At 43.5% G+C, this 18,616-nt stretch overlaps 1 protein-coding gene and 1 non-coding gene across 2 annotated transcripts in view; one reads left to right on the forward strand and one right to left on the reverse strand.

Moving 5' to 3' along the window:
• LOC126273298 (probable cytochrome P450 6a14) overlaps positions 1-10,091 on the reverse strand; it is a 40,920-nt gene extending 30,829 nt beyond the window's left edge. The window contains exons 1-2 of the mRNA XM_049976844.1: positions 9,497-10,091; positions 5,314-5,550 (exon numbers count right to left, since the gene is read on the reverse strand). Coding sequence (XP_049832801.1) covers positions 5,314-5,550; positions 9,497-10,091 — 832 coding nt within the window. The remainder of the gene's footprint in view (positions 1-5,313; positions 5,551-9,496) is intronic.
• Positions 3,343-3,417, forward strand: Trnaw-cca (transfer RNA tryptophan (anticodon CCA)). Its single transcript has one exon. It is a non-coding gene; the product is annotated as a tRNA-Trp (tRNA).
• Positions 10,092-18,616: the final 8,525 nt, after the last annotated feature.

Here is an 18,616-nt window from a genome sequence, read left to right on the forward strand (position 1 = left end):
TATAGATGTGATATAGCATAGGTCATCCTTCGATACATTTTAGAGCTTGGAAACCCATTCAGGGAATATTCGTTCACATTTTTGTTGAACGCAGTTGGTTTTTATCATCCTGTATTAAAACTTTTGCTTTTATCAATAGTGCAATTTATAAACAATGTTGTGTGAGTAGAATAAAATTTCCAATGGTAAACTTAACTGCTTTTTCGACGTTATTTTACCAGCTAACTAAAAATAGGAAAGCCTTGAACCCCTTCCACTAAATTTAGTTAGTATTAAGATTCTTTTACAGGGAGTGCAGTGGAGCTGACGCTGAAATTATTCTGTATTTGGTTATATCATCGCTAGTCTGACTGAACTCTTCTGAATTCTACATGTCATGTGTGGTGTGGCATCTCCTTACCAGCAACAGGTCCCAGGTTCAAACTAGTCAATTTCCTAAAAAACACGCTCAGAGCGTCGTTGCGCGAAAGTGGTAGGGAGACACGGTATAGAACAAACATACACCACGCAGAATGTTAGAAGGTGTATGCACGTTGGCGGCGAACGCAGATCCCCCAGGCCGATTCTATCGACAGGCGACATGCAGTGTCACGTAAAAGTGGCCAAGTCATTTTCCAGTGACCCTTACTCTGCCATATCTTCTGACGCGTTAGTGAAATCGTACAGACGTACGCCATATGATCCGTAAAAGCCGCTGGCCAGATTTCGGCATCCAGAATCGCCGTTCGTAGAGCTCGTGTCACATACACCCTATCAAGTCTACTCGCCGACTGTCCCGTTACAAACGTATAACCCGGTCTGTTGCCATGCTGCAGTTCCCAGGTATCCAGAAGCGCCATTTCGGTAATCAAAGCACGCAGTTCCATGCATGGCGACAGCACAATTAAAGTCGCCGCCCACTACATAGTTATCATAGCGTCCGGCGAACAACGGTGCTATCTCTTCGGTGTAAAAGGTCGCCCTTTCTCTTCGTTTTGTGGAGCCAGATGGCGCGTATAAATTGATGAAACGAACGCCGTCGACAGTGATCGCTATGCCACGTGCCGAAGGGAGAGACATGACGTCCTCCAGTCCTATTTCTTCCCTGGTGAGAATCACCACACCGCATCCACTTTCATCGTGCACTGAATAATGTGCCTCGTAGCCGTAGAACTCTGGCGGCGAAGTGAAACGCACTTCTTGTTGGAGGACAATATCCACGTCCGCAGCGCGTAACACATCTTTCAGCATTTGCATTTTAAGCGGTGTCCGAATGCCATTAATGTTTGTCGTTGCAATGCGGTACGCCTGGAGTGTGTTCATCAGTTGTAGGGCGGTGTCATTAAGCGTCTATCTGCACCCCCGGCGCTCCTCACCACACTAAGTTGTTCAACATTTCCCGAACCCTCCCGGCGTCTGGCCAGGACTGTCCCCAATCGTCGCGTTCGTATCTTCATTCTGTTCCTGTTGGTCCATTTCTTGCGCCCAGTCCCCCAGCATATTTCCGGAAAAGGCCGAAGGATGGTAGACCACGTTGTCACAGCTCTGATATTGGACAATTGTCATCTCCACTTCTGCCTTCCTGTCACCAGAAGGAGAATTCAAGTTATCGTCGCTGTGCAATTCCTGCACCGTCATCTCGGTATCTGTTGACTCCACTGGTCTAAGGTCGATACTGTTGTTGTCGTCCACTATCCCCTCGGGACTATGGCTATCGTCAGCAGGAGTCAGTCGACGCTTCTTTCTTCTCTTCGGCGAACGCTGTTTCCGTTGCCTTGCTTCCGCATCGGCTGTTTGGGTTGCGTATCCTCCGTCTTGGTCCTGGCCTATCTCGCTCTCGGTGGAAGCACTGGCAGCCACCACGGATGAGCCTGGAGCGGCCGTCAGCTGCACCTCTTGTGTGGTGTCCGGTGTCTGCTGAGGTGGAACCGGTGGTCGGAGTTCCAGTCCGTTGGTGTCCATGTTCTCTATAGGGGGCAGCCGCTGGGGCCCATCGGAAATCTCCCTCACGTCTCCTCTCAGGGCTTCCACAAAGGTCAACGGTAATACAGTCATCTGTTGTGGTACCTGAACGTCATCCCGTGGGGTTTGCACTAAACGTCGATGGAAGCATTCCGAGCGGACGTGACCTTCTTTCCCGCACCCCGGGCAAGTTCGAGGTTGTCCATCATAGATTATAGTCGCTCGACAACCTCCTATGTAAAAATAAGAGGGGACGTGCTTGCGCAGTTCTATCCGTATTTGTCTCACCCCATTTAAAACGGGGTACGTGGTAAAACTCGTCCATTTTTCGGCCACATGGGATAGAACTGTACCGTATGGTCGAAAGGCGTCCATAACAAGTTCAGCCGGGAGCTCAAACGGAGTTCGAAGACTCGTATAGTGCGGATCCCCATTCCCGCGTGATCTACCGTAACCACACCGACATTCCCGTCGGCATGACAGAAACGATACCCGTTCGGTGATCGTTGTAGAAGTCTTTCGCAAGCAGCCTCGTCAACAAGCTTGACATAGACGACGCTTGAAACGATCGATAAATTGATTAACACGATTTCCTGTGGATCGATTTTTTCCTCTTCTCTTAAAAAAACGTTCAGTCTCGTGTGCCTTTAGTCGTGTATAGTCGTTCGCAAAACTAAACTTCAAAGTCGTTTTTCTGTGCGAGTATGCACATCTCGTTCTACACTCGCAACACCGCACACGCGTAAACAAACAGGCGCGCGCACCACAGCGCGGCCGCAGGCAACACGATCCGCACTGTGTCACTGCAGAAGGCAGACTGCCAACTCAAGCACGACTCAGGCCCCGTCCTCACAGCTTTACTTCTGCCAGTATCTCGTCTCCTGCCTTCCGAACTTTACTCATATCAGTGCACACTCCGCTGCAGAGTGAAAATCTCTTTCTGGAAACATCCCCCAGGCTGTGGCTAAGACATGTCTCCGTAATATCCTTTCTTTCAGGAGTGCTACTTGTGCAAGGTTCGCAGGAGAGCTTCTGTAAAGTTTGGAAGGTAGGAGACGGATACTGGCAGAAGTAAAGCTGTGAGTACCGGGCGTGAATCGTGCTTGGGTAGCTCAGTTGGTAGAGCACTTGCCAGCGAAAGGCATAGATCCCGAGTTCGAGTCTCGGTCTGGCACACCGTTTTAATCTGCCAGGAAGTTTCATATCAGCGCACACTCCGCTGCAGAGTGAAAATCTCATTCTGAAAATATCACCCAGGCTGTGGCTAAGCCATGTCTCCGTAATATCCTTTCTTTCAGGAGTGCTAGTTCTGCAAGGTTCGCAGGAGAGCTTCTGTAAAGTTTGGAAGGTAGGAGACGAGATACTGGCAGAAGTAAATCTGTGACGAATGGGCGTGAGTCGTGCTTGGGTAGCTCAGTTGGTAGAGCACTTGCCCGCCAAAGGCAAAGGTCCCGAGTTCGAGTCTCGGTCCGGCACACAGTTTTAATCTGCCATGAAATTTCATATCAGCACACACTCCGCTGAATCTCATTCTGGAAGCTTATATTTATTTGATAAATAATATGGACATTTTAGATGTGGATATTTACTATATACATTGTTTCTCACAGTCATTACATATTATTTTGTAAACGCCTGACTTTTGGTATATATTTGATTCACCAATTGTGTGTTCCAGTTTTATATGTAGTGGGTTATTGGTTTTAATAATTAAATTTTGGGTTTAATAAATAAAATAAATAAATTATATAAGATACAAGCGTGACAATAGTAGTGGTTCCAAATGGTTCACTAACAGGGCTTGAGAGGGCAACCCATGTACTGCCAAACCGAAGTTCATTTACCTTACATACTTAAATATTTTAACGCTTCTTAATTGACAATAGCTGTTTAATAAGCTAAGTTTAGTGTGTGTTTATTTTTATTTCTTGACAATGTTCTTTTAACTAAGAAATTTTACATTGTTATTCGACTTATAACTCATTGGTTAGTAATGACATCATGCCGTCAGACGTGGGCGGAGCCTTCATTATATATAGTAAGATGTGCCCTGGTTTCTCCAGTAGTGATCCTCCAGCTGAAAGAGGCTCCTATTCAATGGTAATTGATCGTTTTATAGCTTTATAACTTTATGTATTTTCTTTAATGTATGTAACCCTGTAATTATAGCTTTGTATACTACTTGTAGGTCTGAAGATGACCGCAGCAGTGGTCGAAACCGGTGACTTTAATAAATATAAATCGTGATCAAGAATGTTTTTAATAGTAAATATTTGTAACACATTGATCACTGCCACTCCCATAATGTATTCAAAAGTAATTAGATGTGGATATACTGTAAGTTGCACCAGTATAGTCAATCTCTTTACACATTTGTTACAGACATTTTAGACATGGAAGTAACATTGTGGCATTCAAATAAACATTAAATATGTTGCTAATGAAACTTACGTATGTTTGATAAGTGATACAGATATTTTAGATGATGAACTGCTATAAGTTACATTAGTATTGTAAATATCTTTGTTTTGGACAGATTTTTATAGTTGGAAATAGGATTGTGACACTTGCGTGTTTTGTTGATGAAGCTTACATATTTTTGATAAATATTACAGACACTTTAGACTTGGAAATACTGTTACACCATTATTGTCAATATCTTTATTTATTTTTTTATAAGTAATTCAGGTCTATCGAATACTTTTGAATATGCCACCAATTTACCCTATTCATGTCGTTTGAACACTTTTAAATATGGCCAAGATGGTCCCTCTGGGCTACATATTGACTAGCTGCTTCTTTTATGCAGTTCAGCTCGTTTGGATACTTTTGAATGTGTCGTTATTTACCCAATGAAGATCGTTCAGATACTTATGAACATAGCCAAGTTAGTGGCTCTTGGGCTATATACTGCTCAGCTGTTTCATTTTAGTGGGTGATAAAATAATGGGCTGTGACTGCGAGATCTAAATGTGTGTGTGTGTGTGTGTGTGTGTGTGTGTGTGTGTGTGTGTATGAGGGAGGGAGAGAGAGAGAGAGAGAGAGAGAGAGAGAGAGAAATGAAAGCTACTGATGAGGCAGAATTTTTGCACATGAAAGTGTCAGGTTGCTGCTTACAGTGCATCTCACAACACTCCTGCACAATCTGCACTTGTGATTTTGTGGGTGTGGCATGGATACGTTACAGTATACATATAGTCTGAAAAGTACTACTGTTATGAGATTATAATTTTATGAGGCTATAATTAAAAGCTCACAATCACTCTTTGTAGTAAATTGAGCTCTCTTGTCTTAATGATTGTTAATGCATTCTGAACCAACCTTCGATTATCATAATGTATGAAAAATAACAATCAGAGGCAAACAACATACCATTCACCACCTTTTCCAAGTATGGCATCTGGGTCATAATGACTTCATATGTCACATCACCGTTGGTCTTTTTCAGTACGTCGTCGATTTCTTCTTGTACTTTCTTCTGGATATCCGGGTGTCTAGCAAGCTCATACAGGCAGAAGCTTACGGTGGTAGAGGAAGTTTCGTACCCAGCGATGAAAAACATCCACGCCAGTGCTGCCACCTCCTTGGTCGTCAGAGTCTTGCTTTTTTCTAGCAGGGACAAAATATGTTTTTAAGCAAATTGTAATATACCTTATAAAACGAATCAGCTTAAGGTTACGAGCTATCTTCTTGCTGTGAGTTGTGGGAAATTAGGGTTTCTAATAATTTCCACTATGTCAGAGTAAAGAAGAGAAAGATTCATAATAATTATGGAAAAAATGCTTCATAGTCTTAAAGCTGATACACATTCATTTATACAGCTTGTTTAAAACAGTGTGTCAGAAATCCTTGTAGGAGGTAGGGTTAGTGTAAACAAAAAAAAAATACCTACAAATTTGTGCCTGGAAACAAATACTTGTTAAGTTATGGACAATTTTAATTGTTTCAAAAATGGCGTTCATTGCTTATTTCTTACAGCTGATTGTGTCTGTATGTAGTCCTCTGACTGTGTTGTTAATGTCAGTTATGGCCAGATGTTGAGAATGACTAAGTAGTGAAGCGAAGTACTGAATATCTGAAGTTTAATGATTTCTTATTTTTTACAGATCAGTCGGTTTCACACAGAATTGTTTAATAAACTACCAATCATCGCGTGTGGTCAGGTGATAACTTCGTCTAATCTTGGAATCAGAGCGTCACATTCAATTTAGTACCAGTGTGTGTCCACAAGGAATGAGTGACTAGGCTCACAAGGCCATAACTATACCAGAGCAATTTTCAAGTGGTGCTTTTCGCCTAGACTGTGTACAGATCTTAAGGACGAAACTAGCTACTGCATGATGCATCACTGCCAAGTAACACAGCAAAATGAAACTTGATCATTCATAGAAAGAACTGCTACATTATAGTACAGAATGTAACTGAAAGAAATACGCAATGAGATGAAAAGAAATGATACTTTTATTCAGAGTCAGTAATTACACTAAAGTCACTGCGATTCACGACTTTCCTGCGGATATTACAAAAGGGGGGCCATTGTTCTTAATACCACGGGCGTCGGTGCAAGATCTACAACGTCCTACCACGTTGGCCACAAGGTTCATAAGGAGTTCTTGTGGCAGGGAGTTCCAAACCTCCACCAGCGCTGTTGACACCAGCTGGGTGGTCCTTGAAGCCTGAGGAAGTGCTGTAGTACGACTCCCCAGCGAATCCCAAACATGGTCGTGGGATTTAAATCGGGTGAACGGGCAGGCCAGTTCATTCGCCGAAAATCCTCCCGCGCCAAGAGCTCCTCAATTTGCAATTTACGCCGTTCGATGTTCTCGCGCATTGTCATCCACAAAAATTAAGTCAGGGGCGAATGTATCTCTGAGAAGACACAGATGGGGAAGGAATACAGTGTCACAATAACACTGACCGGTGAGTGTACTGTTTTCAAAGAATTGGAGGTAAGTATGCCCGTGCATTATTATGCTTCCCCACACTGTAACATCCGGAACACAAAAACTGTTATGTTAGACATCGTTCATAGGTGCATTACGCGTTCTCACTTCTCGCCGCATGACAATGAGCGGCCGATCACAACACAGGTGGAGAAGCTCTCGGAACGAATATTAGGCAAATGGACTGACCTACCTCTTCCTCCTACTTCAGTCCCATTGCAGACATGTGGGACGCGTTGGAGAGACATATTGTAGCACGTTCACGTTCACCAACGATCATCCAGCAGATGTCACCTGGACTAGTGAGGGAATGGAGCGCCCTACCGTAGTTACTTCCTATTATGCGCCGGCCTGGCGACCGAGCGGTTCTAGGCGCTACAGTCTGGAGCCGCGCGACCGCTACGGTCGCAGGTTCGAATCCTGCCTAGGGCATGGATGTGTGTAATGTCCCTAGGTTAGTTTAAGTAGTTCTGAGTTCTAGGGGACTGATGACCTGAGATGTTAAGTCCCATAGTGCTCAGAGCCATTTTAACCATTTGGAACCCAAAGGAGAGGAAGTGGTCTACGACGATCAACTACAGCAACATAAGATGGCTGGATTGTTCAAGAGGTAAGATGGTTGCAATCGCAACCACATGTAACACCACTGCAAGGCACGCAGTCTCATTAGTCTCACGCTCCATAGCGGTACGGCGACTGCATGAGTGTGGTCTCTTTGACAGACGACCAGTACACAGCATGCCGTTGACACCCGCACAGCGGCTGCACCATTTGCGATGCTGCCAAGAGCATAACAGTTGGCGTGGTCGCATGCTTTTCAAATATGAGAGCAGGCACTGCCTGAGTAGTGATTCTGGATGTACCCTTCATATGGGGAGTGTTTGCAACACGTAATGCACCCAGAAAAATTATCGAACATGATCGTTTTTGTTGTCCAAGTGTTATGGTGTGAGGAGGCATAATGCTGCATGGGCGTACTGACCTCCAGATCTTTAAACACTGTTCGCTCACCGACCATCATTATTGTGACATTATACACCTTCCCCTTGTGCGTCTTTTCATGGATCTATTCGACTCTGACTTCACTTTTTACGGAAGACAATGTGCAACCGCCTCGAAGAGCGCACTTGGAGAAGCTCTTGGGACGAGCGAATATTCGGCGAATGGATGTTGCGCGCGTTCCCCCGAGTTAAATCCCATCCAGCACGTGTGGGATGCATTGAGCAGACTTCACTGTAGCACGTCTACATGCACCAACGGCCATCAAGCAGTTGGCAGCCACGCTGATGGAGAAATGGAACACCCCCTACCACAAGAAATCTAACCGACCTTGTGGCTAGCATGAGCATCCATTGTTGTCCATGGTGATCACATACCCTTTAAGAACGATGTCCCGCCTTTTGTAACGTCCAGAGGACCATCATAAATCGCGGTCACTTCATTTTATATATTGTCTATGAATAAAAGTGACATTTTTGTTCGTTTCATTGCGTATTTCTTGAGGTTGCCTTCTCTACAATACCAGTACTGTAGCCGTTCTTTCTATGTACAGTCCATGTTTCATCGCGCTAGGTTACATGGTACTGACATATCATGCGAAAGTTACTCTCATCCTTAAGTCTCACACACCAGTGTATTGCCACATCTCAGAGGCGGATAAATGGTAATTAATTTGATTGACAGCTTCTAAATTAAAAGAGTTATCATTACTGTTTTACTTGAATAGTACAATAAGTAATGTCTTAGTTATGTATAACATTACATCCCATCCATCCACGAAGATGAAAGCAGGACAATTGTATCTTAACATAGAGACATTTAATGTTGACACCCTAGACAATACCCTAAATTGACATTTGAAGGCCGGCCGGAGTGGCCGAGCGGCTCTAGACGCTGCATTCTGGAGCCGTGCTACCGCTACGGTCGCAGGTTCGAATCCTGCCTTCGACATGGATGTGTGTGTTGTCCTTAGGTTAGTTAGGTTTAAGTAGTTTTAAGTTCTAGAGGACTGATGACCTCAGAAGTTAAGTCCCATAGTGCTCAGCCATTTGAACCATTTAACATTTGAACTTCTATGAAATTTTGTGACAGATTAAAACTGTGTACTGGACTAACACTCGAACTTGGGACATCTGCCTTTCCCAGGCAAGTGAACTACCAACTGAGCTACCCAAGCACGGTTCATGACCCGCCCTCTCTCTTGACATCCTCGTCTCTCACCTTCCAAACTACACAGAAGCTCTCCTGTGAAGCTTACAAGACTAACACTCTTGGAAGAAAGGCTATTGCGGACACGTAGCTTAACCACAGTCTGGGGGATGTTTCCAGAACAAGTGCTCTACCGACTGAACTATCCAAACATATCAGAGCAGACTTCCTTGCAGAGTGAAACTTGCATGAAATCTGGAGGGTAGGACACATGGTAATGGTCAATCGGTAGAGCACTTGTTTGTGAAAATCAAAGGTGCCCTGTTCGAGTCTCGATCCGCCACATACTTTTAATCTACCAGGAAATTTCATATCAGCACACACTCCACTGCAGACTGAAAATTTTATTCTTTTCTCCTTTGATGCTTTTGTAAAAATCATATACAGTGAGGAACAGTGCTTACGTTCAGTTTTCGGCTGGCCAGTGATTGAGAAGCTGTCATCGACGTATCCATTGTTCTTCATCTGAATCATCAGCTGCAAGAAGTCCTTCCTAATGACGCCTGTCTCCTCTCGGTGTTTCACTGTCTCGTCGACGAGACGTGTGAAGTAGTCTGTGAAGTCCTTTGGCGCGAAGGCTACCGGCAGCAGGGAGCGCAGTTTCGGATTAGAGAACCCCAGAGCCTGACTAAGATACGTGCGCAGCGACGATTTGAAGAAGCGCCGCCTCAACTGACGAAACTCCGCCTCAGGGTTGTGCTGGCTGTCCACGTCGATGCCGAAGGCGCAGGAAGCGATGACGTCAGTGGAGTAGCGGGCAACCAGCTCGCGGACATCGACGACACTGGCCGCAGGAGTGACGTCAGCCAGAATGCGCGCACAGTCGCGCACTTTGCCGAACATAGCGCGCATTTTTCCCGATGTGAACGTGGGCGTCAGCTTCTGGCGCAGAGACTTCCACTTGGTGCCTCGAAGTAAGAAGAGGTGAGCCGACAGGTAATCGTTCTCCTCGTCTACATAGATGCCCCGGTCGGGAAAGTAGTTGAAATCCTTCACCATGATCGTTTTGATCAGCTCTGGATCCCGCACAACGAGAAGCGGATTGTTTAGCGAGTAAATACCGACGACATCATTGCCTTCTGCTGCAAAATATATGTCCTTCATTTCCTCGCCAAGGCATTTCCTCATTAGTGGCGTGTTCCAGACATTTCCCAACGGAAAATACGGCTCCATATATGGTAGACCTTTCTTCTTCCAGTAAGAGTAATTGATTTTAAATGTAACGTATAATATCGCTAAAACTGTTGATAGGAGTGCCAACATTTCAGTCACCCACGAGTCAAAGAAGATAGCCATTTTGGTTCCTAAGGAAACAAAAAGGAGGAATGGAAAATTAGTATAACTGTTTTTGAAAACATTGTTGGATGAAATAGTGATCACAATGTAATAATTGAAATTAATTGTAAAACAGTCTAACTCGCAAGGCAAGTTTATTAAAAGGTGACCAACTTTCGATGTGTTATGGTAATCTCGAAACCTTCAACCATATTGAAGGACAGTGACTCTGCATGGAACAGGAATCGCTGAATGATGATAGACAACTAATCTACGCTCCTGCAATTTGCAGTCGTCATTTAGCAGTACCTGTTCCATGCAGAGACATTGTAAATACGGTTGAAGGTCTGAAGATGATCATTAGACGTTCGAAACCGGTCGCCTCTTATCAAACGTCCTTGCGATCCAGATTGTTTTATAATTAATTTCAAAATTAGTATAACTGGACTATATCCATCACAATTTATTACCATTTATAAGCCAGCCAGTGTGTTTAAGCACTTGACTGCCACAACTTACAAGGAAACATTACGAACTTGACCTGATACTGTAAGCAGAAGAAAAGGCATAATTGCAAGATATCAGTCCGAGCACTCGATCCTGCGCGGACATTTGGGCCACAATTCTAACAGTATGTAGTTATGATCTTTAGTCATACAAATCACGTTTATGAACAGCACATCTCCCGCAATGTGCTCCACTTTCTTAGAACCATCTTTAAAATCCTAAGAAAACGACGCACAACAGCAAGGTTAATAATGAAATAGAGTTACCCTACTCTCTTAATGACATTCTAATTCGTTTAATTCATTTACACTGTGCTTGTGAGTCGCAACATAAAAATGTCCAAAGCAAAGAGATCTCTGGCACCAGCTGCGGGTTAGACACCGTGCACTTTGATACAATGAACGAAGTATGTTACCAAAGTCAAAGCACTCCTGTTACTCACTCCACTGTACAGAACTTCTTGTTCAGGCATTAGGTGGTTGCAGTGGGGCGGAGCGACTGACAAACAACCGGTCCACGTGAAAGTTTAAAAGCTGTACTTCCAGAAGTTCTTAACTGCGTATTGTAAAATTATGCCCCCAAATCTTCGGGCGGAATTGATTGCTGAGGCTCATGAAAGCGTGTTTTTTTCCCCTCCTGAACATGTGAGGTCGTGTTGGTGATGTTTCCTTATTAGTAGTAACAGTAAAACGGACTTTAGTTGTATTCCAGTGACTGAATAACCATATTGATTTGTACTTACTAATTTAAAATATATTTTACTTGTGGCCCCTTTAGTGAGTCTATTCGTTGACGTACAGAATGACCCAGAAGTCCACTAATATTTGGAAATTCAATACTTGACGGAATAATCAAGGTGGAGAGCGAAATATTGACGCACATACTTGAAATGACACAGGATCTTACTGATACCAAAAAAGTGCACGAATTACCAACAGATGGTGCATCATATGATACATAAGCATAAATTAGCATAACAATTGATTTTTAGCAAAGACGATATTCTTTACAACTTATGGTCAGCACTTCGGGCGTAATTCATCAACAGCACATGTAGTCGAGAGACAATGTTGTGAACAGGAGTGTACATCATATCGGCATGTACAGTGATAAACTGCTGTCAGATGTTGTCTTTTAGAATCCCTAATGAGGCAGGTCGCCTGTAATATTTCTGACTTATTCAGCCATCATAGTAGGCTCCAGGAAGCTATTCCCAGGGCAGTGAAGATGCAAGAAGCATAGAGATGACGCAATGTGGGATGAGGTACCGGTGACAGATGTTAGATTCGGTACCATTCCATTGAGAAAGACTGACTGCATGATGCTGCTGCTCTGTGATTGACTGCTGTGTTCGGCGGTAGGGCGCCAAAACGTTAAACTTTAGTTGCTATTATTAAGTAAACGTGTCATCCAAATTACTTCATTTTTTAAAAATAAACATCTTTCAACAGCCAGCTATCAATCAGTCATTTCAAAAGGATTAAAATCAAAGTATTACTAAAACAAAAGACTGACGATATTACTGCCGATGCACTTCGGTTTCGTTCGGGTCACGCCTTGCTGGCTTGGCGCGCGAAGTGTCTCGGGCAGTCCGGCTCTCCATTACTGACCGTTCCACTAGACAGACATGTTTTCTGTTATAGCAGTATTTGTTTCATGCAATTTTATTTACTACAGTTCCGACCGTGGCTAGGTACAGACATGTTGTCTGTAATAGTAGCATTTGATTCATGTAATTTTATTCTCCAGTTCCGACGGTTCCAGTAGACAGACATGTCGTCTGTGGCAGGATGTATTTCATGTTATTTTAGCCAGATATAATTACTGTGGAAAGGTAGGTTCAATACGTTATGATCAAGAATAGTTTCTAGTGTCTATATCAATAAAAACGCGAGTGACATCCCAAATGAGTTATAGTTTATTCGTAGCAGCAGTTCCTTGCGAAGTTAATTTCAGCCTCAAGAAAAAGAATCCACGACCTGCGTGCTGTAATCTGCACTGGCGACATCATCATCATGAAGACAGCGGGTTAGTGGTGTACAAGAACTTATGTATTCCACACAGGGCAGTGGAAACAACTACGCACCTCACGTATACTGCATGCACAGTACAAATGTGCTAAGCGATGCGTCATCTGCAGTAATGCAGAGGAGGTAAAGAAGGATCAAAGTATTAACACTATCTCACTTTTATTCCTTTTTTCTTGCCGTAGACTTGTGACTTCAGGTAAACGCACAACCAAAAATCCCACGGATTGAGGCCTGGGTATCTGGGAGGCCAAGCACGGCTGAAGTGGCGCCTTGGGATGCGACCTTCACCAAACAATGTGCACAAGACAACTTTGACTAACGTAGCAATACGAGGCGGAGCGCCACGCTGCATAAAAGTCGTACGTTCGAGCAGGTGTTTATCTGTCTGGCTAGGGATGATGCGAGTCTGTAACATATCGGCGTACCTCGCACGCGTCACGCTGACAGAGTGAAAAGCAGATCAGCTCCCCGCATTTCCTCGAAAAAAAAAAAAAAAAAGTGTCTGAACACGACTGACGCGGTAATTCCACACCATACCGTGATTTTTTTGTCATTCAGTGGGTTTTCACGACAGTTCTAGGGTTTTTGGAGCTCAAATTCTGCAATTGTGGGGTATGACACACCCTCGGAGTGTGAAATGGGGTTCGTCGATACAGAATACGTTAGGTAACCAATCGTCATCTTCGCCCGTCTTTTGAAGTGCCCAGGCCGCGTCACACATTTGGTGGCCAACAGTTCAGGGTGAAACTGGATTTTCTACGGATTGTTTTGGAGGGTACGCCATACTGCTCTCAAAACAGTAGAGCTTGGAATGCCAGTGCGACGGGCGACTTTATGAGCTGATTTCACCATGCGAAAATGAGTCCGCTAAGCTCTCCATTTCTTCCTGAACTGTTGGAGCAGTAGTAGGACGTAATGTGTGGTGGTCCACTACAGGGCCTGTCGTCTAAACAACCCGTGGCTTCGAACTTCGTGATCATCTTCTTCACAGCGACACTTGCCACAGGAGCTTCAACCTCTTCATACTCTTCTTACGACGACAAAAAAAAAAAAAAAAAAAAAAAAAAAAAAAAAAAAAAATGGCTCTGAGCACTATGGGACTTAACAGCTGTGGTCATCAGTCCCCTAGAACTTAGAACTACTTGAACCTAACTAACCTTATGACATCACACACATCCATGCCCGAGGCAGGATTCGAAGCTGCGACCGTAGCAGTCGCGCGGTTCCAGACTGCGCGCCTAGAACCACGAGACCACCGCGGCCGGCATGGCGACAAGATCGTCAAGCTGGAGTTCTGATAGTGAAGCTTCACTAACAGTGTCTTTTCTGGTACAGTCAATACGCCGCGATTGCTGGCGCATCTGACTCCCTCTCTCACTACAGCTCATTTATTACGCGATTCTCATGGGGCATCACTGACACGTTGCTGTCCAGAGTTATCTTTTGGCCGGTTTTTGCACTCGTGGTTTCAATAAAACTTCATGTCATTTCACGTATGTGTGTCAATTTTTACCTGTCCACCTACATTATTTGCATCACTGCATTTTCAAATGTTAACGACCTTTTGTGTCACGCTGTACATTAAGAATGATTGTACATACAAGATAAAATAATGAACCTTTCAGAATTATTCATGACACTCGATTTTATTTTGTACACAACAACGCAGATTGCAAAACGATTTAGAAAAGATATCTGAATGGCGCGAAAATTGGCAATTGACCCTTAATAGTGAAAAATGTAAGGTCACCCCCAGGAGTGTTAAAAGGAAACCGTTAAGCTTCGGTTACTCGATAAATCAGTCTAATGTAAAACCCGTAAATTCAACTAAATACATATCAATTACAATTACGAACGATTATGTTGGAAAAACACATAGAAAACGTTGCGGGGAAGGCAAACCAGTTACTGGCTTTTATTGGGAGAACACTTAGAAAATGTAAAAGATCTACTAAAGAGACTGCCAACACTACGCTTGTCCGTCTCTTTTGGAACACTGCTGCTCGGTTTGGAATCCTTACCAGATAGCATTAACGGACTACATCGAGAAAGTTTAAAGAAGAGCAGCACGTTTTGTACTATCGCGGAATAACGGAAAGAGTGTCACGGACATAATACAGGGTTTGGGATGGACACAATTAAAACAGAGATGCTTTTCGATGCGGTGGAGAATTCTGACGAAATTTCAGCCACCAACTTTCTCCTCATAAAATTAAAATATTTTGTTGACGCCGACGTACACAGGGAGAAGCGATCATCATAATAAAATAAGGGAAATCAGAGCTCGCTATTCGAGAGTGGAATAATAGAGAATTATTGTGAAGGTGGTTCGATTAACCCTCTGCCAGGCACTCAAGTGTGATTTGCAGAATACCCATGTAGACGTAGATGTAGAAAAACGAAGTAGTAACACAACGATTGAAGAATATTGGATGTCCCTCAGCCACATGTCTCTCTGTTTTGTAGTTTTAGAATATTTATGATTTCGCTATAAATTTTATGATACGAACATGAAAAAAAATCTGACGCTGGTTTCTGTTAAATTCTTTCCTTTGCTCATGACATCGTTTGGAAAAAGAAAACTGAGTCGTTCTCATGCTATTAACGAAATAACTACTTTTATAAATTTCGAGCAATTCTCAGTATTTCACATATATATGAGGGTAATTCAAATATTATCTGCAATTAAGTTATGTTTTTGTTCATTTTGGTAGTACTGTCGTTTTACGTTGATGACGCATGCTTTGTTTATTTATTGTTATATCTTTTCAATTTTCAAGCTGCTAGGTTAGTTTCGTTATCGCTGCCGTGCTGTTAATCATGGCTTCTCCGCTGTCTATTTGCACCAAAGAAGAGCAACGTTCAGTGATCAGTTTTTTGTGGTCAGAAGGCGTATCAGGGGCCAAAATTAATCGAAGACCTTCGGTACAGTACGGGAACAGTGTTTTGCCACAACGGAGTGTCTGCGAATGGATTGAAAAATTCCGAAATGGTCGCACAAGTGCTACGCACGATGAAGGTGCCGGACGACCGTTTACCGCCATAAATGAAAAAACCATTGAGGGTTCAGGTGAAATGATTCTCTTAGACAGACGACTAACTATAGACGAAGTGGCAAATGGTCTGCAAATTAGTCACGGTCTGCCTACGAAATCATCCACAACAGACTTGGATTTCATAAAGTTTATGCAAGATGGGTCCCAAAACAGCTCACACAGTTGCATAAACAAACACGCTTGGATATCTGCAAAAAACATTTGGATCGCTATGGTAACGAAGAGGACACCTTCTTAGACAGGATCATTACTGGTGATGAAACATGGATCCATCATTACGAGCCGGAGACTAAACGGCAGAGTATGGAATGGAAGGATCCAAACTCGCCGCACAAAAAAAAAACAATAAATAGTGTACGTTACAGTGAGATGCTTACAGTAAGATGCTTACTGTCAGGCTAAAGCCTGCAATTCGAAGCAAACGCCGAGACGCCGAGGATTACTGTCAAAAGGTGTTTTGTTGTTGCACAACAATGCCCGTCCGACAACTGCTGCGCACGCTGCTGTAACGCTCCAGAAACTCAAATTTGAAGTACTGGATCATCCTCCATATAGTCCCGATCTTGCCCCTTCTGACTAGCACTTGTTTGGTCCACTCAAACAGGCATTAAGGGGCCGTCGATTTACCTCGGACGCAGAAGTGAAAGAAGCGGTGCATTCCTGACTCGCAGCTCAACTGAGAACCTTCTTTTATGAGGGAATCAGGAAGCTTGTACAACGATGGACCAAGGGCGTTGAAACGCAAGGAGACTATGTCGAAAAATGATCTTGTAAGTTCCCCATTTGATTACAATAAAATTTTATAACTATTTTGCGGATAATAATTAACTTACCCTCGTACGTATATAAATGCTATACTATGAAATTATTTCATTACTCACGTGAGAATGACTCAGATAATGGTTTGAAAATGAACAGCTACTTTCTAAATTAGCCAACGTTAACTCAAATATGAAAGCAAGTAAGACAGAAAATTAAAGAAGTAGCAAATTACAATTGATGCTTAAAAATGAATAGATATATATGATGATTTCTTGAAACCATGTCGATCACAGCATTGCTTGACAGTGTAATCAGAAGATACAGATGGAGAAGGTGAGGTTAGATTTGGACATATAAAATACCAGATAAGAAGGGGCTGAAAACGAGTCGAGAATAATTAGCGAGAAGGAGAAGTAAGCTATTTGCCAAGAAATCCAAAGTAAGTTTGGCATTGCAGGAACAGTAAAGGGCAAGAACTGTAGAGGAAGGCAAATATTAGGGCATTTAACCAGTAACCAATTAATCAATTATATTATATTGAAATATTCTGAGTCATCTTTTTTGTTACTAAAACACTTTGTACCTATGGTAACTTGACTTACTGGCTACGTTTATAATGTTAACATAAAACAGTGTAAGAACCGCAATTTGAAGGGTTGCGGAAACAGACTGAGTTCTTTAAGTTCAAAAACAGCTTCGAAACAATCCACTGACTAGTAAGATAACCAGTGCTAGACAGAGCATGTACACTTATCAGCCAGAACATTATGACCACCGTCTACCGCGTCGTTGGATGCCGCCTGGCGGGATTGCGGACATGTGTCGCTAACGAAAGTATGTAACCCGAGCAGTTACGGACGCGGGAACACACTAGCAAAGATATGAGCTACAAATGGGGAAACCTATTGAGATAAGCGACTTTAACAATGGGCAGATTATTATTTCGCAAAGTCTGTGAACGAGTATCTCTAAAAGGGCGAAGCTGGTCGAATGTTCACATGCTACTATTGTCAGCATCTACGGCAACTGGTAGGGTAGTGAAACTACCACTAGGCGCTAAATGATTGGACGTCCACCACTCTTTACAGAACGTGGTGTTCTGAACCTTGTCTACTCTGTACAGTAGGATAGATGGTGCCCTGTGGCATCTTGCCGAAAGCACACAAAACTAGGTATAGCAAAAGTGTTTCGAATCACACCGCTCATCGTACATTGTTGAACATGGAGCTCCACAACAGACCATCTCTAAGCGTTCACATCTTGAGCCAACGACGTCATCAATTACGAATGCAGTGCAGAATCACAGTTTTGCTACACGAGGACTATGGTCGTCTCCCGTCATCGGGGTTAAAAGCGGCTCGAAACGTACAGCGCGCCACGGACACAGGTTGGTGGGAGCAATGTTATGCTGCGGGAGACAATTACTCAAATGGTTCAAATGGCTCTGAGCACTATGGGACTTAAAATCTGTGGTCATCAGTCACCTAGAACTTAGAACTAACTAACCTAAGGACATCACACACATCCATGCCGAGGCAGAAATCGAACCTGCGACCGTAGCAGTCGCGCAGTTCCGGACTGAGCGTCTAGAACCGCGAGACCACCGCGGCCAGCAGACAATTACTTGCGCTTGCATGGGACCTGTGATAGTAATCGAAGACACGCTGACAGCGAACCACCTGCATCCTTCAGGCTTGATATCTTTCAGCAGTATAATTGCCCGTGTGTCGAGGTTAGTACCATGCCACAGTGGTTTTAGGAGCATTGTAGTGAACTCATGTTGGTGTTTCGGCAACGAAATTTGTTTGATGTCATTGTTATGGAACCCATCTGGGTCGCCATCGCTCGTCATGACCGCGTACACAAACCAGTGGCTCGTTACTTACACGAATGA

Source organism: Schistocerca gregaria, chromosome 5 (assembly GCF_023897955.1).
Source record: "Schistocerca gregaria isolate iqSchGreg1 chromosome 5, iqSchGreg1.2, whole genome shotgun sequence".
Classification (NCBI taxonomy): domain Eukaryota; kingdom Metazoa; phylum Arthropoda; class Insecta; order Orthoptera; family Acrididae; genus Schistocerca; species Schistocerca gregaria.